Raw genomic sequence first — 26,861 nt, forward strand, 5'->3', positions numbered from 1 at the left:
ACCCCATACTGCCCATCACCTTACAACTTCTTCCAAACGTGGTCCTGGTGTGGGCTCAGCTTCCAGAACATGAGGTGTGACTAGAGAAGTTCCTGAAATAATTCAACCTTATCATCCTGGTATAAGCATTGCCACTCCAGTGCCACGGTCTGGGTCAGATGTCACCAGGGTCAGATGTTAAAGGTCGAATCCCTAACAGAGAGCTATAGGGAGGTGGCAGGATCTTTAAGGCACTGGGGTGTGCCCTTGCAGGCTGTAATGGGGCCCACCTGCCTCTTCCTCCTGTGTGTCCACTATGAGGCAAATGGTATTCCCACCATGTTATGTGCCTTCCCACAAGTCCAAAGGCATGGAGGCCAAACATGGCCTAGGATCTCCAAGCCTTCTCTCTGTGTACCTTGATTAATCTCAGATATTCATTCATCACAGTCACAGGAAGTAAACCACCACACTTGGAGACCTACTCGAGAGAAAAGAAAGCACAATTCACACATATCTTGTACATGCATGTTCACAGCAATGGTGTCCACAACAGCCCAAAGACAGAAACCACCCACATGTCCACCACTGAAGGAAGGACAGACAGTGAGGTCCATCTTGGCAACAGAATATTACTCAGCTATGAAAAGAAACAACACTCTGGCACATGCTACCATGTGGATGAAGCTTGGACACATGAAAGTTAGTGACAGAAACCAGCTGTTCAATGCCACCCCCAGCTTGGGCAGATCCACAGAACAGAGAGCAGGTGGCCTTTGGTGGGGAATGGGTGCTGAGACTGAAAAGCAGAGAAATGATCCTTAGGTACAAATGTCTTCCGGAGATGGTGAAGCTGCCTGACAACCAACTACATGTGCTGATGGCTCATGACTCCAGGAACATTGCAGAAACCATCAAACTGTGTATCTTATTTCAGCTCTTGTTTTGTTTTCACTTTGTAGGCCAGGCTGGCCTCGAACTCACAGAGTTCTGCCTCCTGAGTGCTGGGTTTAAAGATGTGTCCCACCACTGCCCAGTGAACTGAGCAAGGTGTCGACTTTATGTCAATAAAACTGAGCTTATTTTTTAGATTAATTTATTTTATGCACACGGGTGTTTTTCCTGCATGTCTGTCTGTGCACCGTATGTGTGTGGAAGCCAGAAAAGGTGTCAGACTCTCTGGCACTGGAGTTACAAATGGTTATGAGCTGCCACATGGGTGCCAGGAACTGAACCTGGATCCTTTGCAAAAACAAGTGCTCTTCACCATTGAGCCCTCTCTCCAGTGCCAAAGTTGTTTTGTTTTTGTTGTTGTTTTGGTTTGGTTCTAAGCCATGGGTTAGTGGAAAACCTTCTTCTGCACCCAGAGGAATTCTGGGCCTCGGGTGGGCTTCATCAAATTTGGTGAAGCAGCAACAGCCTTCCTTTTCCTTGACCATTGGGTGGAGGGGTCCTGCTCCCTTCTGCTGCTGGTCATCAAAGCCCCACACACATCCATTCTAGAAGTGGGAACAAACAGGGACCTCATATTATCGTTGTGCTCGTAACTACTCAGTCCCTGTTCTGGGGCTCTGTGGCGACCACCCAGGGTAAGGACTTTCCAGAAAGCTGTGTTGCAGCCCAAGGGTGTGGCACAGCTGTATCCCTAAACCTCCAAAGAACACCCAAAACCCAGCCAGAGGATCCATGTGCCCTATGCAGAGACAAAGGTGAAGCCAAGGCCAGCATTGGTCTCTGATTCCAGACCTGGCCTTTAGTCAGGCAGGGTGGGGTGGGCAGGGGTGGATGTGGGGTCCCCAGAGAGAGAGAGAATCAAATGAAGTGGATAAAGATCACATTCTGTTGTCACAGGTCTGTGACTGTCCTCCATGGAGATGGCACATCCAGTCCCAAGGAACACTAACAACCCTGGTCAGCACTGCACAGGTGGCCTGCTCTGGCTATGAAGTTGGGGATCAGCCTCACACCCACCATGCCGGACATTGGAGTGACCAGCCAAGGAGGCACAGAGTCAAGGACAGCAGAGGCCGTACCCTACATCTGCCCCTGCAGTCCCCATGGTCACCAGCCTGGGAAAGGGACATTCGGGTGGGGAAGCTGAGGGACAGGGCAGCTTCGATGAGGGGAGTCAGAAGAAATCCTAGCACTCAGGAAGCCCAGGTTAGCCTTCTTGCGTCCCCCAGAGGTCTCTGGGTGCAGAGGTTCTCTCTGGCTACTGCCTGGGAGGCATGGAGGCTGAGTGCTCATTGGGCAGCTGAGCTCAGCCTCAGGCCAGGAAAAGAGAAAGAGACAAGTGGACTTTCTGGAAGCTTCTCTCAGTTATGAAATCAGGGCACACAGAAACTGAGGATACCAGAAAATGGCTAAGGAAGAGGGATCAAGGAGATAGAGGGGGGGGCAGAGTGCTGGTCTGAGGTGGCCCTAACGCCATCAGAAGAAATAACTGCCACCTAAGCACCTGTGGCACCCTCACCCCCGTACCCCTGACCTCCATCAATGTCTGTTGATATGAACTGCTTTCTAGAGTGTCAGCTGCAGACAAAGCCACCCCAAGATCAGGATAATGAGCAAAAGCAGGTCACTGTGCCACCCACAAACACCAACAATCCCTCTCCAGAAAAAAAGAAGAAAAAAGGGCTAAATACTTCCCAACTTCCCAGCCAATCACAGCCCTGCTCTAGATGGCAGCCTCTTTTTCAGATAGCACCAGTATGGAGTGAGCTCTAATGGCTTAGGGCCTCCCCAACACCTGCCCCCCAAAACCAAGGCCTTCAGGGGCTCCTTACAACACATCCTCACTCCAGGAATCAGCCCAAATCTTCACCCAAGGTGGTGTCTGCAAGGCAGGGGCCAGGGTGGGTTCTGAGGTTTTCTATGGAGGGCTCTTGGGGGCTATGGGAGGGTTGACCATTTGTCAGAGACAGTTAGTGGAGAGGAAGGCCTGGGGCAGGTCAGTAGACCTGCCCAAGGGTGGGTCATGGAACTGCATTACAGACTTTAGCCTACTAGCTTCTGACTCATAGAAGCCAAGAACCCATGTCAGGCCTGTCCCTGAGGGGCTACCTCAGTTTCCCTACTTCATTCTGCCTCAGGGTAGGCATCTCCCCAGGGCACCAGCAGATGGAAGTCCACTTTAGAGGATTGGAGATGGCCCGGGGTCGGGGGAGTTGGCTGCATTCCATGGTACTGGGAGACACAGTTTCCACCAAGTGCTAATAGTCCTGATGAGCCCTTCCAGGGGCTGGAAACTGAGGCAGACAGGCAATTTTCTGAAGCCATGGAACACGCAACACATAGCCCTAGGTTCCTAAGCTGTACCTATGCCCCATGATACTCTGGACCACGGCTTCATCTCCCAACCTCTGTCTTGCTCCTCCACAGGAGGCTGAGATATTCCTAGGCTCCCAGGCACAGTTGCACCAGAAGACATAGAGTGGAGTGAGAGACTCCAAGTTGGGTCCTGACAGGACTGCGTCACCCACCTGTCTCCCCCACCTGTCTCCCCCCGTAACTCTTGCTCCCCGACTTGCTACTCACTCCCCAGGGCTCACACATCTCTTCTCTTTGCTCCTGCAGCTAGAAGGACAGAATGCCGTTCCTGCAAGCTACCTCATGGTTGGACTGGTGCTGCTGAAGCCAGCTCCAACCCAATCAACCCCTGCCTGTGGCTTCTTTGCTGCACTTTCTCAGAGACACATAAGCCCAGGGCCCTGGACATGGTGCAGTCCCTTGGGACCTTCACAGAGATGGTCAAGTAGGAGCCCTGACTGGTGTGGTCCAACAAGTGGGCCATAAAACCCTCCCTGAGGTGGCAGAGGCTCCGTCTGCAGGCTAGGAAGCCCACCATCCCTGCCCCTCTCACCCCGATTCTCCATCCAAAGCTACTTCCCCAGATGGCTTTCTCCAGGTTACAGACACCATTCTGTCTCCAGTGTCCTCTGCTCCACCAACGCCATTCAAGGAACCAACATGAGCTCCAGAGCAACTAACAGCCAAACAGTACTGAGCTCTGTCCACCCATCCCCAGAGCCAGCTGGTTGTGTGTCACAGCCTCTAATGACACCAACCCTGAGCAGTGATCCCAAGCCTGTCACTGTAAGCACTTTCTAGGTACCAACTGTGTGCCTGGCATAGTACTGGGAGCTCTGGGAGAAAGAAATCGACCCTGAGGAGATCTCTGGCAGTCCTACCTCCCCACCCCCGCAACCAGCACTCAGATACAGTCTGAAGAAAACCCTAGAAGCCAATAATAAAACAAGTAATGTGGTTTAAGGACAGGCATAGAACTAAGCAGACAGCACAGAGGGACAGACATTCAGGCAGTAGCCCAAACTGCATGTGAAGAGACATCCAGCAGTGCAGGAAGCATAAACAAGACCACAGCAGGACACTGTGGGGTCGGGGTGGCTGCCACCAGAAGGGCAGTAGTAACAGGTATGGATGAGCCTGGGGTGAGGCTGGGGGGAACTGAAGCTCTCAACACACTGCAGGCAGGAATGGGAGAGAGCAGCAGCTGTGCAGCTGGTCAGCCAGTTCCTCAAAAGGTAAGATCCAGTCACCTCACAGGACCCTGAGAGCCCACTTCTGGCATCCCCGAGAGAACTGAAAATACACATACTGAGAGACTCACTGAAACACCACTCACTGCTGCCAGGGGCCCAATGGAAGGCCCAACAGAGGAAGACCAAACAATGGAGTGCTACTCAGACAAAAAAAGGAAGCATGATACTAAGGACTTGGAATGCCATGCTCAGTGAAAGGGCCAGTCACACAGGGGCACACAGGTATGATCCCACACGTCTGAAATAGCCAAAGCAGGTGAATCTGGGGACAGGAGGCAGACAAATGACCAGCAGGTGTGAACCAGGGTGCAGAGACGATTGGAGATGCAAAGCGTTCTGGACAGGTGGTGCAGACCTGTGACCCCAGAACTGAGGAGGCTGAGGCAAGACTGCCTAAGTCAGCCTGAGCTACTGTGAGACCCTGCTCAGTTGTTAGGGCCAGGGTTCAATCCCCAGAATCCACATAGAAAATCCAGGCATGGCAGCATCCACTCGTGATGCCCACTGTGGGAGGTGGAGACAGGCAGATCTTCAGAGTTCACTGGCCATCTACCTAGCCTAGCCACAAGGCCCAGGCCAGTGAGACCCTGTCTCATATAAAACAAGGAGGGACACCTGGGGTTGACTACCACATATACATACTGAGGCATGAGGAAGAAGAAGAGGAGGAGGAGGAGGAGGAGAGGGAGAGAAGAAAAGAAGAAGAAAAAGAAGAAGAAGAAGAAGAAGAAGAAGAAGAAGAAGAAGAAGAAGAAGAAGAAGAAAAGAGGAGGAGGTGGTGGAGGAAGAGGAGGAGGAAGAAGAGGAAGAAGAAGAAGAAGAGACTAGTGATGAGAACCCAACTGTGAATACACTTTAAAAAAAGCAAAAAAACTAAACACTACAATGTGCATTGGAAGAGAATGAATTTTTATGTGAATTATATCTCAAAAAAGTTAGCACCAAAAATGTTATCTAAATGCTGTTTTCTCTCTTTTGGGGTGCAAACCCAACACACTCGAGCACGCCCTTGGGGCTGTGATACCTACTGTCTTGGGTTCCATTCTGTTACTGTAGTGACACACTGACCAAGAGTGGCTTGGGGAAAGGAAGGGTTCATTTGGCTTACACTTCCTTGTCACATCTATCACTAAGGCAAGTCAGGGCAGAGTCCACAGAGGAACACCATTTACTGGCTGGCTCTACATGACTTGCTCAGCCTGCCTTCTTACAGAGCCCTGAACCACCTGCTCAGGGCTGGCACCGCCCACAGTGGGCTAGGCCCTCCCATATCAGTCATTAATCAAGAAGCTGCCCCACAGACTTGCTCTCAAGACAAGTCCCCAACTGAGGTTCCTTCTTGTCACGGAGCTCTAGTTAGAGTCGACAAAAAACTAACCATGATGCTTGCCCCAGAGGAAGTTCCACCCAGAGCTCCCATGAGGTTTCCCTGAGTCTTCCTCTGTGTTTGAAAGAAACCCTTCCTGGGGAAGCTGGCCATGGCCTCTCCTGAAATGAACACTTCCATTCCCAGGGGCAATACGCAGGAGACAGGTGCGTCTTGAGGGGCGATAGTCCTTGGGACCTCAGCACAGCAGGAGTAGAGGGGCTCCACGGCCTGACCCTGCACATAGTACAAGCAGTCTGTCCAACCCCCACCCCCAAATGAGCAGGGCTGTGTCCCTGACCCAGCCTACCTCACTTCTACATCTTCCTGGAGCATCAGCTGCTCATTTACAAAATGGAGTGGGGGGTGCCCTGCTTTCCCTGCCTGGAGACTAAGCAGCCAAGGTCTGGGATGTTGCTGATGTAACCCAAAGGAACATTCAAGTCCATGCTTCTGAGCTGGGGGCCAGGTGCAGGCCCAAGAAAGATTCTGGGTGCCCTATGCTGTGGGGGAGTGGGGTGTCTGGTGGAGCTGGCAGGTGCAAGGGGTAGCAAAATCTGCCTCTGCCACGTGGCCTCAGTCTCTATTTCAGATTTACTCTCCTGGAGGTGCCTTCTAGCTCTGGCCATCTACCTGTTCTTGTCCTCACTGTGCAAGATGAGACCCAGCAGAGCAGGTCCAGGCATTTTGGAGAGCACAGCGTTCCTCTCTGGGGTTCTGTGAACACCTACAAGGGCACACAGCATCTCAAATCTGCAGAAGTCTGCATGTTTTCTTCCAGAATGAGTGGTTTTGTCAAGGGTCTTAGCATTTACAGGGCCAAGCCCCACCAGAGACTAGACTGCTGCTGCTAAGCTGAGACCATAGCCACAGGTCCTCACCACTCTGGTCCCTTATCTATAAATGAAGGGGGAGGCTGGCACATGGTCCTCCATCAGGAAGCCAGGGGATGGTGGAGATAGTGTGGAAACCAGTTGACTTCTGCTGTCCACCAACCATGAGACCTCAGTAAGCCACACCTCCGTGACCCTCACTTTTCTAATCTCTTTGAAGGGAGCAGTATGCTGGCTATACATTCTGACTTGCAATTTGGGGGCTCCAGGGTGTGGCTGTCAGCTCTGCCCCACTTTGGGTGAGGCAGTGCATATGGTCATAGGTCTGTGAGAAGGAGATCATGACTGTGGCAGCAGGAGAGGGAAGCTGCTTGCTCACAGGAGAGAGAGAGAGAGAGAGAGAGAGAGAGAGAGAGAGAGAGAGAGAGAGAGACAGAGAGACAGAGAGACAGAGACAGAGACAGAGACAGAGACAGAGACAGAGACAGAGACAGAGAGGAAGGCTCAGTTCCATCTCCCTCTTTATTCAGTATGAGATGATGGCTCCACATCAGGGCATCTTCCCTCTTCCAATAACCCTCCCTGGAAATAAGATCATGGCACCACCAGGGATGGATGCACTCTCAGGATTCTGATGCAAGTTGCAGTGTTCTGGATCAACAGGGCTTCCCTAAAGGCAGACATCAGCCTCACCTGGAAACTCATAGAGCATCCCAGGGCTCAGCTGTCCCTTCACCTGCACTTCTGGGTGAGCCCAGGCAATGGTATTCCACAAAGCACTCCAGACAGACTTCGTATTCATCTGAGATATGGGTACACCAGGACCACACATAGTGATTCTAGTATGCAGCAGGGCTGGGAGGCACCTGGCCAAGCTGTGGTTCTCAACTGAGCCCTGTAAAATGTGATATCCTGAGTGATATCCCAGCCCAGAAATTCAAGAAAGCTGACCATCTGTGTTCAGGCACTCCTTACGTGTGATTCTGTCACACGTGCTGGCCTAGACTCAGAGAGGCAGACCATGCTTCCCTAGCTGGCATGAAGCACCAGGTTTGCACTTCTGAGTACCTCCTAGATTCAGGTGACAACCTGCGACATTGCTGGGAAGTGGGGAGACAGCACCTGCTCAGCAGAAGGAGGTCAGTGTCCTCCCACAGAATCTAGGAAACTGAAGGAGAGGAAGGATCAGAGGATTCTCATGAAGACAGGAACCTGGGGTGGGCTTCCAAACACCAATGGAGCCTCCCTGCCCTGGGAGGTCTTTGCTGTGCCTTCAGGATGCACATGAAATTCCCTAAATCTGGCAGGACAGACCCTAAGTTATATCACATATTTTTGCACTTGTATCCAAACAGTTTGCTTTTCCAGGAGATTATGTCATTCTATTTCTCGTTTCTCTTTCTTTTATCTAGTCTCCTCTGCTCCTGCAAGCCAGCCGCTGTACACAGCCAGACCCAGTCAACAAGGCAGGTCCCGTTGCTGCGCTGTGTCCTGAACACAGTAGGACCTCTGTGAGAACCTCTTGATGTCCTGGATGCTTCCAGCTGAGGAGGGTAGCAGCAGAGAGGCGGTTCTCACGTAGACAGGAGAGGACCTCCTCTTTCCAGCACCCTACAAGGAATGTGCCTGCTCAGCGGAGGCCCAGAACCATCTCCAGACATGAGTGCATCTCACTGTTAGACTATTATCACCATTATTTGTTCACCCAGTACCACTGACTTGTCTCAAATACTGGTTGTCCAGGTACAGTACAAAACACTGTAACAGGGATATGGTACACAAATGTGAGACTGACCACAGACACACATCTTAAGGAGCTGTTTCCATCTGGACCATCCAGCTGTCCAGAGGAAATGGACATCAATAGTGAAACTAAACATTACCTTTATTTCCAATAATAAATGAATGACCACTATATACTGGCAATATCTAGTCCCTGGCCACATGGCAGTGACCACCAGCAATGCTCCTTCCTGCAAGAGGGGTACACTACAGGCCATCATATCCTACAGGCCCTTCTGCAGTAACAATAATAGTTTCTCTCTGTGCTGTACACCACAGCAGCCACTACTCCACAAACCATAGAGCATTTGAGATGTGGCTGGTGCACCAAGGAGCTGACTCCCTATATTGTATTGCATTTAATTAGATTTAAATGCAAATGGTTGCACGTGGCTAGAGGCCAAGGCCAGTGGGGTGGGCAGGACTGGTCTAGGTGATTAATCCATTAAGGCCGATCTAAAGAGAAAGCGCAAGATGCTCTCTCATCAGCCATCACAGAAGGACCATTCTTCCATCTGCCTTCAGCTGCGACCCAGCCACATTCCATGAAGCCAGCACACGGCCTAAGATGGTAGCAAACCTTGGACTACACTTAGGGCAGCCAGTCTTCCTGAAGCTTCACCCAAACCCATCTCAACAGCACTACAAGGTGAGCAGGGTGTAGCACAGGGTGAGACAGCCCAGGACTGGCCATGTTTCTTGGAATGTGAGCAGTAGACAGAGTGGTAGACACACTGACTAGGTACACAGCATACAGGAGGGCTCGGGGCCAAGGTTTTACTTTTGAGGCCCCACTGGGTTTGGCCCCAGAAAGTGACCTGTTTGGCATCTAAATTCAGAGCAATTGGCGTGGGCGCTCTCCAAGGTGCTGAAGGTCCTCAAGGCTCACCTCCTTAGGAACCAGCCTCCCAAGGAGCCACCCAGCTCAATCTGAAACCCAGGACAGGGATGGCTCATTAGGTAAACATGCCTGCTGACAAGCATGATGATTTGTGCTCATCCTGTGGACCCACATGGTGAAAGTTGTCCTCTGATCTCTACACACGCAGCCTGGTACACAGGGGCCCAAACAAACACACACACAAATAATACTTAAAAGAAATGGACCCCAGGGCTGAGGATGTACCTCAGCTGGCAAAATGCTTGACAAGCACACAAGAAGTCCTGGATTTGATCCCCAAAAATACATAAAGTGGGTGTGGTGACCCATACTTGTACTCCCAGCACTCAAAGGGTCATCCTCAAGAACACAGATAGTTCAAGGCCTGCTTGGGCTACATAAGACCCTGTCTCAAACAACGATAAAACACAAGGACCAGTGAGATAGCTCAGTGGGCAAAGGCACTTTCTGTGTGAGCCCAATGACCTGAGTTCAATCCCCAGAGCCCACATAAAGATGGAAGGAGGTTGTCCTCTGACCTCTACACACATGCTGTGGCATGTGCAAACCCACACTTGCCCACACTTCATAACACACAATAATGACAAATCAAAACCCTGTTAAGTGTTAAAAAGAGGATCTCCACTTAGGAGCTGAAGCAGAAGAATTTCTACAAGGTTCAGGCCAGCCTCGGCTATAGGGTGAATATTAGACCAATGTGGGCTACACATTAAGTTCCTGTCTCAAAAGAAATAAAATATAACAACTATGCCCAAAAGACCAGAATCCTATGCAGTGAGTGTCATGTCCTCCATGGCCAGCATGGAGGGGTTATTACGGAGCATATCTGCAGGCGCAGTCCACTAGTTACGCTGAGAATTGTGGAGTCGTAGGGTGCTGAGGAAGACGTGCCCCCACCCAGGACACTGGCACTATCTCTTCCAGAGTCATCCTCCCTCTAGCCCAGGTCCTCATCGAGGACAGGGCAGAGTCCCCTTACCTCAGGTCACCCAGGACTCCACACTAGGTGCTCTCAGAAACCACTCTCAAGGGAAATGATGACTGGAAAGGCTCACATCAGGTCCCAAATGCAGGCAGTTGAGGCTGAGGTGGGGGAGGGAACACTTCTCACCAACCCTTCTTTCTCAGCTATAATTGGAACAAAGAACTAGTCATTTGCTCTCTTTCTCCTTTCACCTGATGGAGCCTGTCAGCATCCCCCTCCCTCAGTGGTAGAAAGAGACAGGGGAAATGTCTTTCTCTTCCAAGACAGAGTGTGTGCCTCCTTCAGAACTGAGCTTCTCTGGGTGGAATATCTGTGTGGATGGCTGGGTTGGTTGTGCCTCCGTAACCCAGGCACCTGGATTTTTTCAGTCAAAGATTTCCTCACAGTTGAGCATGGACGGTAGTTTAAGTAGCTAGGCATGGTAGCACAGACCTGGAATCACCAGCACTCAGGAGACTGGGGTTAGAGGATCACCAGTTCAAAGTCAGCCTAAATAGCTTAGCAAGACCCTATCCAAAATAAAATGTAAAATAAAAAAGTGAAGAAGAATGGGGATATAGCTCAATGGCAGAGTGTCTACCTAGCACAGAAAGGTTCTAGGTTCAAACCCCGGTGCTGACAAAAAGAAAAACTCAGTTTGTATTGTCTGATAGCAGTTTCTCTTCACAAGGGGCAGCAATGCCACATTAAAATAGAAACGGCTGCACCACCTTTTCATCAGAACCCTGAATTTACAGGGTGGCAAGGACGCCCGGCCCTCAGCTATGGCAGAGCAAACAAAGCCAGGAGATACATGTGGCTGCTTCAGGGGACAGGGTGGAAGATCCGAGGGTGGCAGGTGTATTGTGCGAGTGTGTATGCGCAGGCGCCTGGGTGGATCTGAATTCTTACTGTGGGTGTGTGTGATGTGTGTGGGCTGTGGAATCTGGGCCGGTGAACGGGACCTGCTTGTATGGGGAGTGGGGAGGCCGGGGCGTATGATGACTCATCTCTCAGAGTGTGGGAGGGTTTATCTGGGGGGGTGACTTTCTGGTCCAAGGCATCCAGAAGAAGCCTTGTTTATCTTCAGAAAGCAAGGTGGTCCCAGGGTCTCAATGCGATGACAATGATGGCTGCTAGAGCGTGCATCTGCCTGTACCTGGGGTGCTGCCCCCGGCAAGGGGACAGAGCATGTGGAAGAGATAACAGGCAGATCACAAAGGGAGTTTATAAAAGGCAAAGCAAACGAAAGCTAACTTAGAATCCCAGCCCTTCCCAAGTCTCCCGGCTCAACGTCTCAGCTGTCCGGTGTGTGACATGGGAAGTGTAAGAGACACAGCAAATATCCTCTGTCGCCTCTGTCACCTGTGTGGCCACCTTGGCCCTGCTTGTCTGTTAGTTCTCCTGGGATCTGCTAGCAGTTATGTTCTCTGCACGTGAACTGTAAGGATGAAAAGAGTGCCCACTTGGTTCCTGGCAGAGCCTGGGACGCCACCCTCCGCTCATCCTCGCCCACTCCATGGTGCTATCCTTTTGCAAAGACAAAGGGACAGAAGCTCAGAGAGGTGAAGCCACTTGCCCAAAGTCACAAAGCAGATCCCTGGCAAGGCCAGGACTCAAGGCCAGGTGGTCAATGCCCCCAAAACCTTGTACTACAGTGGCACCCACCCCATCCCTGGGGCCTCACGAAGACTTCAAGAGTTGCTTACTGGGCTCACATCAGGAGCAATGCCTGACTGTGCCTGGGGGAGGGCAAGCTGGAGGAGGACTTGGCAAAAGAGTCCCTAGCCGAAACGGATTCTGTACCAATTGCAGCTGAATGCAGAATACATTTTCTGTTCATGACAACCACTGCTTCTCTAAGTCAGTCTTGGACGCTGAGCAAAAGTTGTGGAGTTCTGCTGCCGTCTGCCCCAAATTCCCATCTCTGTATAAAGTCAAAGGTGTGCTGAGCTGGGACTACTCACTCAAGAGAGCCAATCACCCTCCACGGAGGACCGGGAGCCCACCAGGTATGCTCTTGCAGCTGACCACACCCCACCCAAGTTCATAGATCAATTTCCCCAGGGTCTGGGTTCTCAGAGGTTACCCTTCCTAACAAAAGGTAGTCATGATCAGGAAAACGGATCTGGACACCTGTACCTGAATGTCCAGAGCAAGCAGGGCCAGCTTAATTTCAGCATCCAATAATTCAACATCCAATAATCAGAGAGGGCCCTGAAGTCCAGATCCACATGCCTACCTCTCTCTCTACCATGCACTCCAGGGAAAGTGGTAAGAACTGCAATCCCCTTGAGGGGTTCAGGGCAAAAAGAGCACCCCTGGCAAAGTCAGGAAGTGAGGAGCAAGGGGTCATGGCCCCAGACACGTGGGGGCTCTACCACAAGGCTAGGCTCTGAATCTCTGCTCACACACACCCCTGATCTGATTGACTTCACCTTCAAAGCAGACTTTGAAGCACTACAGGAGGCCGATGGCCTGGAAAGCTCCAAGTAGAGGGCCAAGATCCTCAGAAAGTCATCTAGAGGGTGGTAGCTGCACACCGGGCCCCTAGTCCCTGGCAGACCCAGTGCCTGCTCCCACCTCCCCAAGGAGAATTGCTACCATCTTCCTAAGTGAACACTCTGGAAAGATCATGTCTGCTTTGCCTGCTTCTGAGTTCCCAGAGCTTCAGCATCTGGTCATAGTAAGTGTTCAATAAACATTTGTTGATGGGGAGGTAAGAACTCCTTAGGCCAATGAAGATAGATGTCTGGGGTGTGGGCAGGCTGAGTGCAGGGCCCCACCCTCAAGTGTTCTGGGATTCTCCCCTTCTGATAGGTTCAGTCACCCCAGGAGTCACCATAGCTGTTCCAGAGCAGGCACCTCTAGAAAGCAGTTTTGCAGACCAGTCTATCCAGAATCCCGAGTGATGACTGTCCTGGGCCACAACTGCCTGCTAAGGATCCCTGCTGGGAACACCAGGCTGCTTGACCACCCACACCTGCTGTGAGGACCTAACCAAGACTGAGTGTGTGAGTACACGTGTACACACACACACACACACACACACACACACACACACACACCACGTGCATGCTCCTGGAATCTCAGGAGGGCTCAATGCCCCAGGGTCAGGGAAACTCTGCAGCTTTACCCACGAAAACAACAGCACAGAAAAGGCCGCCTGGGACCATGGCTGGGCAAGGCACAGACAGGCAGGAGCATTATATAATTAACTGCCCAGACTCCGCCTCCTCTTCGGGTAATAACGAACCCTGTCTTTCAGTTGCATAAGCCAAAATAATAATTACTTTCAAGCCCTGATCACTCTTAGATGTGGTCAGGAGCAGGTGCTGGCTTCGGGCAGGAGCTGGCTTCAGGCACAGAGAACACACACAGGCTCCATCAAGCTCTCTGTCCCCGGAAGAAGCCCAAGTCATTGCTGCATCCATGCCCTAAAAATCAGAAGCCGCCCAGGCCCAGAGGGAGGCAAAAGAACAGCCTCTTGGGATGAGCGCCTGGAGGGGGAGGGGGCCTCCAGGCAGAGTCGGCCTTGGGGTCTGTTTCCCAGGATCTAGAACTATTCCCGAGGTCTCAGCACCGCTGAGGAGTGGGCACTGGAGTGTCCAGGTAAGGTGGCCGCTGCTAAGTCAGCCAGGACTTCTGAACAGAAACCATCACACTGGCAGTTCCCTGGCTTCCGGAACAGGCTCTGCCCGGACTGTGGTGGCATCTTACACCGGAGGCGCAGAGCGATTCCCTAAACTAAAGGTGAAAATGATTCAGCCACTGAGCGGCCAGATTCCTGGGCTCCCGCTAAACAGATGGGCCTCCTCCCTCCCTCCCTCCCTCTCTCTCCAGCAGCCTGCTTCGACAGCCTGTGTCCAACCACCTAGAAGTTTATTGCCTTGCTGTTTGGTTTGGTCGGCGTCCCCCGCCTCTGGCGCTCCCAGCGCTCCCTCTCCATTGGCTTGGGTTGCTTTAGGACTGAGGGAGGCCCTGGGCACCGCAGGAAAACAAGAAGCTAACCGGGGCCTGACTCTGGGGACACCAGGCGAGCAACATGAAGGGAGGGGAAGGGTCCATTTTCAGGCCCCTCCTGCCTTGGAGGTCCCGGAGGTAGCAGAGGACCCGGCCTGGCCTTCTGGCAGGTGCAAATCTCTCGCCTGCTCCTCAGGATATGCTGAGACTTTGGCTCAGCTGCTGCAGCAGAGGCCTGGCCCTGCTGCTGGAGAGCCCCCAACCTTTGGGTTGGCACGGGCCGCGGTCCCCATCAAGCATGGGGCAACCTGTGGCCAGGGGCCCGCTGAGGCCTCCTGGGAACCTAGGAGATGCCCCAGGAACCCATAGCCCAATTGGAGGGCGAGGTTCAACTTCCCGGAAGATAAACAGAAGGAGAAAGAGGGGCCGGTCCCCATTCCTCCCCCGCCCCCGCTGCCCGCACCTACCTCCATCCGAGTAGGTCTCCGTGCCGTAGCCATCCTGCAGTCCGTTGCTCCAGGTCCCTTCATATTTGGCCCCGTTGCCCGTGCACTCCCGCACACCGTAGCGCCCCTTAAATCCGTGCGTCCACTCGCCCTTGTACACCCACTTCCCCTTGCTCTCCAGGCCGATGCCGTGGCGCTTGCCCTGCGCCCAGGTGCCTTGGTACGTGTTGCCGCTGGGCCAGGTGTAGACACCCAGGACCTCAAAGCCGTGGCTCCACGAGCCGGTGTATTCGCCCTGGCCCTTCGGGCCGGTGCAGACGCCATGGCCGTGCGCCTTGCCGTCCTCCCAGCCTCCGCAGTAGGACCCTCCATCGTCAAAATTAAACCTACCCCCACTGGACATGCATGTAACGCGGTTTGCGAATCCCGCAAGCGGTGAAAGAAAAAAAAAATAAAAAACAAGGCTATCAACAAACCGGAGTCTTGGTTGGCTGGCTGGCTTTTTGTTGCGATGCTCTTTTCGGGGGGGGGGAGGGATGGATCACGCCCGCGACCCCGCGCGCGGACCGGCGGCGGCGTCTAGGTCCGCCCGCGGCGATTGTTCATTTTCGAGCTGCGCCGGAGCCTGACCAGCGTCTCGCGCTCCCGCTGGAGACAGGACCGGGAAGAGGCGGGGGAGGGGCGGCGCAGGGCGGGGGAGCGGCTGGTGCCCGCGGCTCCACCTCGCCGCCAGGGCCCCTCGCCGCGCGCCCCGGGAGCGGGAGGGCGCGGGGCGCGGCTCAGGCCCGGGCGGCGGGGCCCGCGGGCGGCGGCGCGCGCGGCTGCACGGATCCCGGCCGGGCCGGGCGGCGGCACTGCGGCGGCGGCGTGCGCTCCGGGCTCCGGCAGGCGCGCGGCCGCCTAGAGAGGGGCGCTGGCGGCCGCGCGCGCGCGCACGCGGGGACCCCGGGGCGCCCTGCCCCTCCCCCGGCTCGGGGTCTGGCCGGCGCGCCCCAACCGCCCCTGACAGGGTCTGGGATTTAAAGGGACAGGAACTGCGTAACGGGAAGGAACTGGGCACCGCGAGCGCACGCCGCGACCGGGAGCCGGGAGGAGTCTCGGGCGCCGCAGGCAGTGAAGGGCCGTGCGGTCCCCACCCCGACAGCTCAGGGGATGCCAGCACCGCGGCCCGCGCCGACCACGACTTGACTGCGAGGCTCCTGCAAACCACAGGTGGTTTCTTCCTGTGACACACACTCTCTCCTTTCTCCTTCAGGGCCACTGAGGGTCCCCGGGGAGGCGCTCATCTCGGAAAACACGCCTTTAGCGAATAGCGTTTAGCCCCCTCCAAAGATTAATAGAAAGTTGGGCCACACGTTTACATCTTGGAGCAAAGCCACCCAAATCCTGTGCACCCTGCGCCCTGGGTCCTGCGCCCTGACCAACAGGTATCCCCCCACTCTAGAAGCGGTCGCTCGTTGGGGTCCCTACTCCGCGGTTACTAGGTCTCTCTCCACTCATTACCCACCCCCACCAAAGGATGATGTGATTCTTGGTCCTCAGCATCCTGGGACTAATTGAAAATGCATTTCCTGGATCATCAATCCAAAGACAAGAGCCCACATCCCCTGCCCTCCCTGAATGCGTACAGGGAATGGCAGAGGGTGGTGCAATGGACTGAGGAGAGGGGTTGTATGGCTTCACAACTGCACAAGGGCGGGGGCTAATGGGGGCTAGTGGTGACAGACAGCCCAGTAAGCCCAGAATCGCGGCCCAGGCGGTGAAATCTTCTAGGCTAAGAACCAGTAGTATGGAGTGGCACCTGCAGCTAGCCAGGGTCTCTAAAGGAGTTCTCAGGATCATAGAGGCGCTTCCAGATCCCCAGATTTCAACCTCAACCTCAACCCCTTGCTTTAGGCACAACACCCTCTCCTTAAAGACCAGCCCGGTGTCAGTCTCTCATCTTCCCAAGGAGTCCAGCCCTCGTCCACGGTTTACTGTCACTCTGGTCTCTGAAGCAAGGTTCCCCCTCAGGTGGTCCTCTGAATGCCTATGGTGGACTGCTGGTGTGGCACATCTTGGACTTTACTGGAAGTTGGCAACGGTCTGCCATACACATGGTGGGGGCACGGAATTGCCATTCTTCCAGACAGCACTTCTATCCTCAGGCTTAGCTTTGCTTCTGTGTATTTTAATTTGTTAATCTAAAAGGCTAGGAAACAGTATATTGAGTCTGTTAGGTGTAAATGAGAAATCATCGGTTATGAATGTGTGGTCAAATGGGCCACAGACTCATCTTTTTAAGGCTCAGGTTCAAATTCTGATTCCGGTTTCCAGGCTGTGTGACTTTTGGTAGCCACTTCATGTCTCTGTGCACCGTTAGTTGCCTAACCTGTTAAGTGGGGCTAGCATCAGCTCCAATAGGGTCCCTGTGAGGATCCAGGGATCAGGAGTCCAGCATCTAGTAAGTATGAGGGAGTAGGACTGTCACTGGGATGTAGTGATGGGGATGCCTAGCTCTCAACCTGCCCCCTTCCCCTACACTGTAGGCAGAAACCATGCCATCACTCTGACAATACACTGCATCTCCTTCCATTTTATTTCCTGCCCTCTTTTGCTGACTCGGCAGCCTTTGCTTGCACAGCACTGCATGGCAAACACATTCCCTCTGGGAAGTGGTGATGGCCTCAAGCCAGATACAGGGCACTGCTCCCCCAGTCATGCATGCCTTTCACTCACTCCCTGCCATCCTGTCCACCCTTCCCTGCGCTCCCCCTCTCATCTCCCACTCCCAGGGTCGCTCAGACAGTGACCTGCTCTAGTCTCCGGAGTGCAGATATTTAAGGCATATTTGTGCAGTTTGGAACTGTTTGCCCCATAAAGTAGGGCTGGAGGTATTGATTGCATTTAAGAGGAATTTTGCCAAAGTGATTTAAACACAGTACCACCCAGCAACTTAAGCAAGAGCCAAGGAAGAGGCAAAGCTACCCTTGCAAGCAGGCTGCTGCAGCCTCTTATTGGGGATGAAGCCAGGGCCTTGTATATTTGTGCTAGGCAAGTGCTCTACCACTAAGCTGCAGCCTTAGTCCTCCATGGACTCTTTGGGTGCTGAGCTTGGCTGGAAACCTTGCCTCAGTGACTTCAAGTGGAGTCACACACTCTCCTTGTCCAGAAGACTGCCTGACCCTCTGGGTGAGAGCTTTGCTAATGGGACAATAATGACAGCTGAGGTCCCAGCCCTCTCTACCCTCAGGCATCGCTATTTGTTTTCTAGTCTCTGCCCATACTCAGGATGCTTTCCAGTTGTAACTTGGTGATGGTGGTGGGTGCTCTGGCTTCTCTGTGTAAGTCCCTTTTCATGTCCACATGAGCCTGTATGTCTCCTTGAAAGAACTCAGCCAAGGGACTGAGGAGTTAGCTTAGTGGTAGAATGTTTGTCCAGGATGCAGGAGGTCCTGGATTCAATCCCTGTTACCTGCTCATCCCAAGAAGGAGAGGTCGATTAAGGTAGAACTGAAAATTATTTCAAGTTGTCAAGAAAATGCCTATAAAGTACAATATTTAGGGCATGGAGAAATGTCTCAGAGGTTAGGATCACTTGCTGCTCCTGCAGAACACTCAGGTTGAGTTCCCAGTATCCTTATTGGATGGCACATACCACCTGCAACCCCAGTTCCAGGGAATCAGACACCCTCTTCTGGTTGCCCAGGCCCTGCACACATATGGCATACATAAACACATACAGACACTCAGATGAATATGCACGCACACAAAATAAAACCATAAATACTTTAGAAAAGGATGTAGCCACCCTCTGGTGTCACCTGTATTTATCATGCCCATACTCTGCACCCCCGAAGCAAAATCTCCCATATGGATTCTTCTTTGGTATGTGGTCAACCCTCCTCCCATCTCCTTCCTGTCCTCTGAACCCTGACTGGCCTTGCTAGTGCAACAGAAATTAGTTCATGAGCAGTGAGTGGCAGCCTGGAACTCTTGGGAAGCTGCTGGGGCTTGGGACGGTTGCCATTGCTGTGAGAAAGCCCAGACAGTGTATAGGTGGAGCTGGCGTGGGGGGGGCACTCCCAGAAGCAGCCAGTATCTAGGAAGAGCCATACACACTGCCCTGAGAGAGAACACACACCATCCTGAAAGGGAATCTTCCTATTCCAATCTTTTTGTATTCTTAGTCTCTGAATAAAATGAACTATTGTTTTAAGCCAAGGGTTATGAAAACTCTAGCTTTTTACTGTTTTGTTTTGTTTTTCTGGTAACACAGCTATGGTCATCCACTTAGAGTATCCATAACTCTGTATCAACACAGACACTCTAACAGGCTAATTGAGCAGTTCTATTAGACAACAGATAGCTCACAAAACTGAGGTCATTTGCCACTTGAGTGACTTTTTTGCTTGTTTGTTTCAGACAAGATCTCATGTAGCCGAGGGTGACCTTGAACTTCTGATTCTAATGAGTGCTGGTATTACAGGTTTGCACATGCTTAGGTTATGTGCTACAGGGGACTTAACCCAGGCCTTCTTGAATGCAAGGCAAACACTCTGCTAATGAAGCCTCATCCCTGCCACCTACTTATATAACAGCTTGCCAAACCCTGTGACTGGGCTGTGGGTCAGCCATAACTAATGATTACAGACCAGGGGGCTTAAGCAATGGTATCCAGTGTTCAAAGTTCTAGGTCTGGAAACTCAGAGTCTGAAAACTCAAGGTCAAAGTCCCAGCTGACTCAGTTTCTCCCAAGGCTCTCCCCCTAGTTGCAGTTATGGCTACCTTCTCACTGTGTTGGAGCTTGAGCATACTTTCTCCTGAGTCCTGCAGTCAGTTCTTGCTCCCTATGGCCTTGCTTTCTCTGCTGCAGTCTTCTCTCTCCATTAGGAGCATTGCTTATGTGGACTCCTGGATGGAATCATGTGAGACAGATTCAGCTTGGGTCAACTAAAGCCAGATGTCTATTCCTGGCCCGGGAGCCCCAGTCAATAGTGTCTTGCCTTGTGATAGCAGGAAGAAAGTGTGACTGCTCCTTTAGTGAGCCTGGAGGAAGTACGGGACCAAGTCAGGATGGGTGTTCTGTGGATGACACGGTTGATTTCAAGTTGACAGTGGTGGTGATGGTAGTGATGATGATGGTGATTATGATGGTGATGGTGGTGATGACTGTGATGGTGGTAATGATGATAGTGATTATGATGATGGTGATGATGGTGGTGATGGTGATGATAACGATGACTGTGATTGTAGTGATGATGATGATGATAGTGATTATTATGATGACGATGATGATGGTGATGGTGGTGATGACTGTGATGGTGGTAATGATGGTGACAGTGATTATGATGATGGTGATAATGGTGGTGATGGCGATGATGATGATGACTGTGATGGTAGTGATGATTATGATGATGATGATAGTGATTATTATGATGGTGATGATGGTGATGGTGGTGGTGATGGTGGTGATAGTAATTATGATGGTGGTGATGAGGATGGTGATGATGAAAAATTAAGCTTATGTACTTGGCTGTAGTCAGCACTTTACATTTGCTGTCATATTTAATCCTAAAATAACTTTATGAAGCAGGTATTATTATTATCATTATTATTGTTGTTATTTTCTCCTTTATAGATGAAGAATCTTGAGGTTTAGACAGGTCAAGTCCTTGGCCCAAGGTAGACATGAACAATGGGCATCACAGCACAGTTTTGCATTCATCACTTTCCTCAGCCTTATGTGGCTACTCCCTGGAGAGGTGGGTGTTGCCCTTGGTCAAGTGCATATTTGTATAACTAGTGAATTGTTGTATAGTGAATGCCCATGGGAGGATCACCAGGTTTTGGAATTGAACCTTAATTTCAGGATCCCAAGCCCCATATAACCTACTTTCATAATCTATGTTCTCCTCTCAGACGAAACCATGAACCTAAGTTAGTGACCTTTGCTTTTCTTTATCATTCAACAACATGTGCTATTTGACTTTGTCTCACTTGCTTCTGGACTTCATGTGTGTGGAATCTTGTCATATCCATTCTTTTTTTGCACAGCACTGTGCTTAAGATTAATTTGCACAGCTGTACCTCTTGATTCCCCATTCTGCCATGTATAGATATTTGTTTCCAGTTTTTCAGGCTGTACTACTCAACTTTTTAAAAACCCACTAGCATAATACCTGAGGCAGTTAACATTATCAAGTAAAAAGGTTTATTTAGCTCTAGGTGCTAGAGGTTCAGGAGCATAGTGCCTTCTTCTGCCCAGTTTTGGGGAGGACCTTTTCTCTCAGCCATCATATCACAGCAGAGGTACATGGATATGCATTGAGGAGTTCACATTACCAGATGTGGAATCAGAGAGACTGGCCCCATAATTACCCTCCAGAGAGCACATTTCTGGTGATCAAGGACCAACCACTAGACCTCACCTGCCAAAGGTTCTACCACTTCCCAACAGATTCAGTCCAGGCACAAGAACCCCTAGGGAGACACACACTCAAGCCACAGCTGTTCTTCTCAAACCACTCCCCTAATCTTGCCCAAGCGCTCTGCACCTAGGTACACATCACACACTGAAGTTCACCTCTAGTGCCAAGGAGGATCCAGGCCAAGCCGGTCTCTCTTTTCTGAGCTGGATCAGCACATTGAACCAGGTGTATCACTGTGTCCTGTGACTTTCTTTTAAGTCGCGGTCTCATCCACTCACACAGGGAATGGAGAGCATGGCCAAGTGGACCTGTCACATGGCACTGAGCTCCACGCCTGGCACAGATGGCTTAGACTAAGTGGTAGATGAACAACAAACAAGCAGGCAGCCTGTATCTCTGAACACAGGCTGAACTGAAGCTTGTCGTACAGGGAAGGGCCCGGCTCAAGGTGTTTTGCAGGCTCCTTCTGACCCACGTTTCATACTTGGTAGACTCCAGCTGGTATCACCAACAGGACACTTGGGGACACAGCGTATGGACTGTGGGGAGACTATGGGGGCCCTGCTCACCCCTCCTGCTCAGCAGATGGTGTGGGGGACATATAAGCCATCTGAGGAACCGCCTCCCTGCCATTGCTCTCAAACATGTTACTTTTACATACTCCCCGTTCCCTGCTCCCACGGCTCATCAGTGTGATCAGACCTCATGAGGACCAGTGGCCAGAGGGTCTGCATCCCACTCTCCTGTCCACCGTGAATCGGATCCATCTGGAAAGGCAGACCAGAAGGAAAAGACTGAGGAGCCTAAAGGTACATCACACATGTGGAAAGACTGGTCTGCGAAAGGACTTCAGGAGACGGGGCTGCTGCAGGTTGCAAGGTGGATTCAAGACTTAGAAATCACAATAGCGGACTGGGGCCTGGCTGGTATGGACCAGCTCCATCAGACATACAGGCACCCAGAGGAGCTCACTCACAGCTATACATTTCAGGGAAGGGCCCACCACTCCCTGAATTCCAGATGACATCTAGCACTCTCAACATGACACCCCCCACCCCACCCCCCATCCTCGTCCCCATTCCTCCACATTTCAACTCCTGTATTCCCCTCCTTCTGCTGGTATTTCCTTTTGGGTCCCAGCTTGTAGCCCTCTCCCCCCCCAGGAAGCCTGCCCACCACTCCATTCTTCCTGCCCAGTGTCTCCATCTCACAGTAGAGGGTTCTCGGCATGGCCTAGTTAGGTCACCATCAGCATTTGCTGTGAGAGACTTAAGACCCAGCCTGAGTCCCCATGTTTACATCTGTCTCCAACTTAGTGTCCATACATACCAGATGTTTAATGGCTGTGTTTGAGCCTCCGAGTGGGTGACAGCAGAGCTACTGAGAGGGAACGAGGAGCTGGGGACACCCCCTTCCTGTTCCGCACCCCTTCCCACCTTGCCTTCTGCCTACGCATCAAGGAAGGCACCCCCTCTACCTTTCTTGTGCCATTCGCCAGGGACACAAAGAGGGCTGGGACCCAAGCCCCTTAGGCAAAGACGACTCATTCAGACTCTTCCCCCTCAGCTCATAGCTTGGGTGGGCTTTACCCATGTTTCAGATCCTGGATCCATCAGTACCCAGAGTCAATGGACCTCTGAAAGTACACCCCAAACTGCAATCAACACCAGTAGCTTCTCATGCTTTAGTTCCTGGGGGCCCGTGCCTGTTAAAAGGATATTTGGGGGAATGCTTCATGGAGAGGTTGTGCTGTTGGCTTTTTGTCAACTTGACAAACTAGACATACCTGAAAAGAGAAAAATCTTAACTGAGAAAATGCCTGCTTAAGATGGCCTGTGGGCAGGTCTGTGGGGGATTTTCTTGGTTAATGTGGGATGGGCCCAGACTGCCATGGGTGATGCAGGTTGTCCTGGACTGTATAAGACGGCAGGCTGAGCAAGCCGTGGGGAGCAAGCCAGAAAGCAGTGTTCTCCCGTGGCTTCTGCTTCAGTCCTGCCTGTGCGTTCCTGCCTGTGTGTTCCTGCCTTGCGCTCCTGCCTGTGCGTTCCTTCCTTGCGTTCCTGTCTTGCGTTCCTGCCTGTGTGTTCCTGCCTTGCGTTCCTGCCTGTGTGTTCCTGCCTTGCCTTCCTGCCTGTGCGCTCCTGCCTGTGCGCTCCTGCCTGTGCGTTCCTGCCTGTGCGCTCCTGCCTGTGCGCTCCTGCCTGTGCGTTCCTGCCTGTGCGCTCCTGCCGTGCGTTCCTGCCCTGACTCCCTTCAGTGAAGGACTGTGATGCACATGTGAAAGCTGAATACAGTCTTTCCTCCCCAAGTTGCTTTTGCACACGCTGTTTATCACAATAAAAAGCCCTACCTAAGGTGGGTGTGAGTCGCATGCTGCATCCATTGCCCATTTAGAGGATGCTGTTGGTGTTTATGGCTGATTCAACCAGTGTGAGCCACCATGCACAGTGCTTAGCCCTTCTATGGCCCTAGACAGAAACCCTGTCTCCATGAGAGTCCTTCCCTGTGCCCTTCCCTCCAACTTCCTGGAACCCACCACTCTTTTCTGTTTCTGGGCTTCTGAACACTTCACATGGGTGGCATCGGGTGGCACTTGGCCCTGGATGCCTGGCTTCTTTCTCTCAGCACGGTGTTGTTGAGCTTTGTCTACACTGTGCATGTGTCCATGCTTCACTCTTTTCCATAGCTGCACAACCTCCTGTCGTGTGGACAGGTCGCACTGTCTCTCCTTCATGCTGCTAGAATGTGCCGATTGCCAGTCATGTGGACACTGTGCATTTTCTGTCTGTTGTTTGTCCATCCCTCGGAGGTGGAACATTTGGCTGTTTGCGCTTTGAAGTTCTCTGCAGGGATGTGCATATGTTTCTGCATGGACACAGGACTTCAGTGTCTTAGACCTGGGAGAGGAGTTGCTGACCCCATGGCAGTCTTGTGCTTTTCTGACTTTTGAGATACTTCTCAGCAGTTTCCACTGTAGTGGTCGCATGTTGCATTTCACCAGCAGGTCAAGAGAGCGGGGGGGGTCCGTGTCTCCAGTACCTTCCATACTCTTTGCTGGTCCCTTTGATGACGGCTGCCCCTGAAGCATGCAGCAGTACCTCTGGGAGACTATGATTTGTGTTTCCCTGGCAATCAGCCACTGAGCATCTCCTCCTGTGCTTCCTGGCCATCTGTGTGTCCTCGCTGGGGAAATGTCTGTTCAGGTCCCTCTCCCACTGAAATGCGTTCCTTTGCATTTCTGTGTGTCCTTTGCACCTTCTGTATATAAGACTCACTGGATTTGTGATCGCAAAAACCTATTTGCGAGCTGTCTTGACCCTCCCTTCCCTCCCTTTTCTTTCCTTCTTCTTGTTTTTTTTTTAACCTGGGATCTCGGTTTGTATCCCAGGGTGGCCTGGAAGTCATGGCAACCCTCCTGCTTCAGCCTCGCCTCTGCTGGAATCACACACAGGCACACAGCACCTGGCCTTCTGCTTTCTTCATGACATTATTTGCAACACGAGTTTTTTCTTTTCTTGAAGGAGTTTTTAAATTACATTTTATTCATTTGCTGGAGGGGGCCCCTGTGCATGTGCCTTGGCATCCATGTGTAAATCCGAGGACAGCTTGCAGAGCTTGGTTCTTTCCTTCCACTGTGTCAATTCTGAGGAGCGACTCAGGTTGTCGGGCTTATCTGCAAGCGCCTTTACCTTCGAGCCATCACTGCTCTATAGCCCAGGTTTTTACTTTGCCAAAAAGCGAGGTACTGGTTTTCACCTGGGGCTCCCAGAGAACCCCTATATGCCCACTCCTTCACGATGGCTGTTGTGTGCTCATGGCGTGTACGCACTCCTTGTCCTATGGCTCCCTGCTCCCACCACCTTGTCCCTCCAATAGGCCTGGGAAGGTGAAGGCAGCTCCCTTATGACAAGAGGTGGGGACCCTGTGGGCCCTTCTTCCTGCCCAGACGACAGCTTTTTAAAAACATGCTTGGTTCGTGTTATAATCAACCCAATCATTACAGAACTTGTGCAAAAACAACAAAACAAAACAAGCCACCAAAAAGAATATGATCACCATTCCTTCCAGAACCTCCAGGGTGTTGCTAGCATAGCTACACCTCATGAAGTTAGGAACACACTGCACAGGCTTCCTGGGTATTCACTTACTTTGCTTTGCAAACTCTCCTGGAAAGTTCCTTAGTTCATCAAATCGTCTTCAACTGAATTTATGAGTGACTTAGGTACATCATGCTTACATTGTTAAACCGCTTTCCATATGTTCACTAGTCCACTTCGATTTCAGCACCAGAATGTGAAGTAGTTAACTACTGACTTCCTTGTGGAGAAAGACGCTGAGGCATTTACCCAGAGTCGCACAGCTAAGACTTGAGCAGGGACTTGAACCTGGGCACCTGGCCTCTGGAGTCCACGCAGTCTCACTTTGGGCAAAGTGGAAGGGACAGCATAGGAAGGAGCTACACTGAGGTGGGCAGCTCTGAAGCAGACAGACCTCTTCTACCTTGGAGCTCTGGTGGGCAGAGTCAGAAAGCGGCTAGCCAGCTTTGGGGTATGCATACTAGCCACCACAGTTCCAGGGCTAGGGATGGGGTGGGCATGGAGGTGAGGGTGGTGGTGGCCATGCCTCTCTGTGTGGACATGTGCATCCAAGGGACACATAGGGCATCCAATAAGCTCAAAGTCTTTGTATCTGCAGAGACACACATCCTCCTCTGCTCTCAGTTCCTCACCCCTTTGGTCCCAAGCACCAAGGTCTGGAATGAGTATCTCCCAGCTGCTCATAATGCCAGAGTAGATTGGCACAGAATGTGCTATTCAGGAGAGACAGCAGTGGCCCAAGATGCAGGGCAACCTCTATGGGCAGAGCAGGTGTCTCCCTCTTTCCAGGATCTCAGGGGGAAGGGCTAGACTTCAGGGGCAGGGTTAGTCTTCAGGGGGCCGGGCTAGTCTTCAAGCTGCTGCATAGGAAAGGTGCTCAAGCGAGTGGAGTGTGTGCGTGTGCGTGCGTGCATGTGTGTGTGTGTGTGTGTGTGTGTGTGTGTGTGTGTGTGTGTAAAATGATGATGCTTGTTCACATGCTCACCTGTACTGCATTGGGCATGCTGTCTAGGGAGACAGTGGAGATAGTTGGTGATGACAGGAGACATGGAAACAATTAACTCCAAACTCTGCCAAGTCAGAGCTTCTGTGTCTCTGATATCGAGGCAGCCACCTTTCCACATGAAGTGAGAATGTCCTCTGTGTTTATAGAGGACAGAGCTCCATTGCACCAAGTTACTGTCCCGAAGGCTTCCACATACACATCCAGTTGCTCCCTGCCAACAGTTCTACGTGATTTGATGGGAGGTGGCAGTGTGGAGGTCAGAGGGCAACCTGAGGAGTCAGTTCTCACCTTCTACCGTGTGGGTTGGGGGGGGCAGGGGGTGTGTCAAACTCAGATCATCAATCAGTCTTGGTGACAAGTCTGAGCTTTTTTTACCCACTGAACTTCCTTGCCAGTTCTGCTCCCACCAGTTCTAAACCACAAATGTCCAGGTCAAAGGGCATGAGCAGTTTGTACAGCTGCCGTCTGTTGCCTGTGGTCCACTCACTATAAACTAGCCCAGCCTCCAGCACACAACAGGGTGGGCTAGTCCCTGCATCTCCCTCGCAGACT

The 26,861-nt window shown here is 52.0% G+C and overlaps 1 protein-coding gene and 1 long non-coding RNA gene across 3 annotated transcripts in view; both read right to left on the reverse strand.

Moving 5' to 3' along the window:
• The window catches only part of Jph3 (junctophilin 3), a 64,651-nt gene extending 49,140 nt beyond the window's left edge, over window positions 1-15,511 (reverse strand). The window contains exon 1 of the mRNA XM_005073111.4: window positions 14,818-15,511. Within this exon, the coding sequence (XP_005073168.1) occupies window positions 14,818-15,199 (382 nt within the window). The 5' untranslated portion in view covers window positions 15,200-15,511. The remainder of the gene's footprint in view (window positions 1-14,817) is intronic.
• Window positions 15,512-22,920: 7,409 nt separating this feature from the next.
• Window positions 22,921-26,861, reverse strand: part of LOC121136616 — a 33,856-nt gene continuing 29,915 nt past the window's right edge. For both annotated transcript variants that reach the window (XR_005873659.1, XR_005873658.1), the window contains exon 4: window positions 22,921-22,992. This is a non-coding gene — a long non-coding RNA (uncharacterized LOC121136616). The remainder of the gene's footprint in view (window positions 22,993-26,861) is intronic.

This window comes from Mesocricetus auratus, unplaced genomic scaffold (genome assembly GCF_017639785.1).
Source record: "Mesocricetus auratus isolate SY011 unplaced genomic scaffold, BCM_Maur_2.0 Super-Scaffold_6723, whole genome shotgun sequence".
Lineage (NCBI taxonomy): Eukaryota > Metazoa > Chordata > Mammalia > Rodentia > Cricetidae > Mesocricetus > Mesocricetus auratus.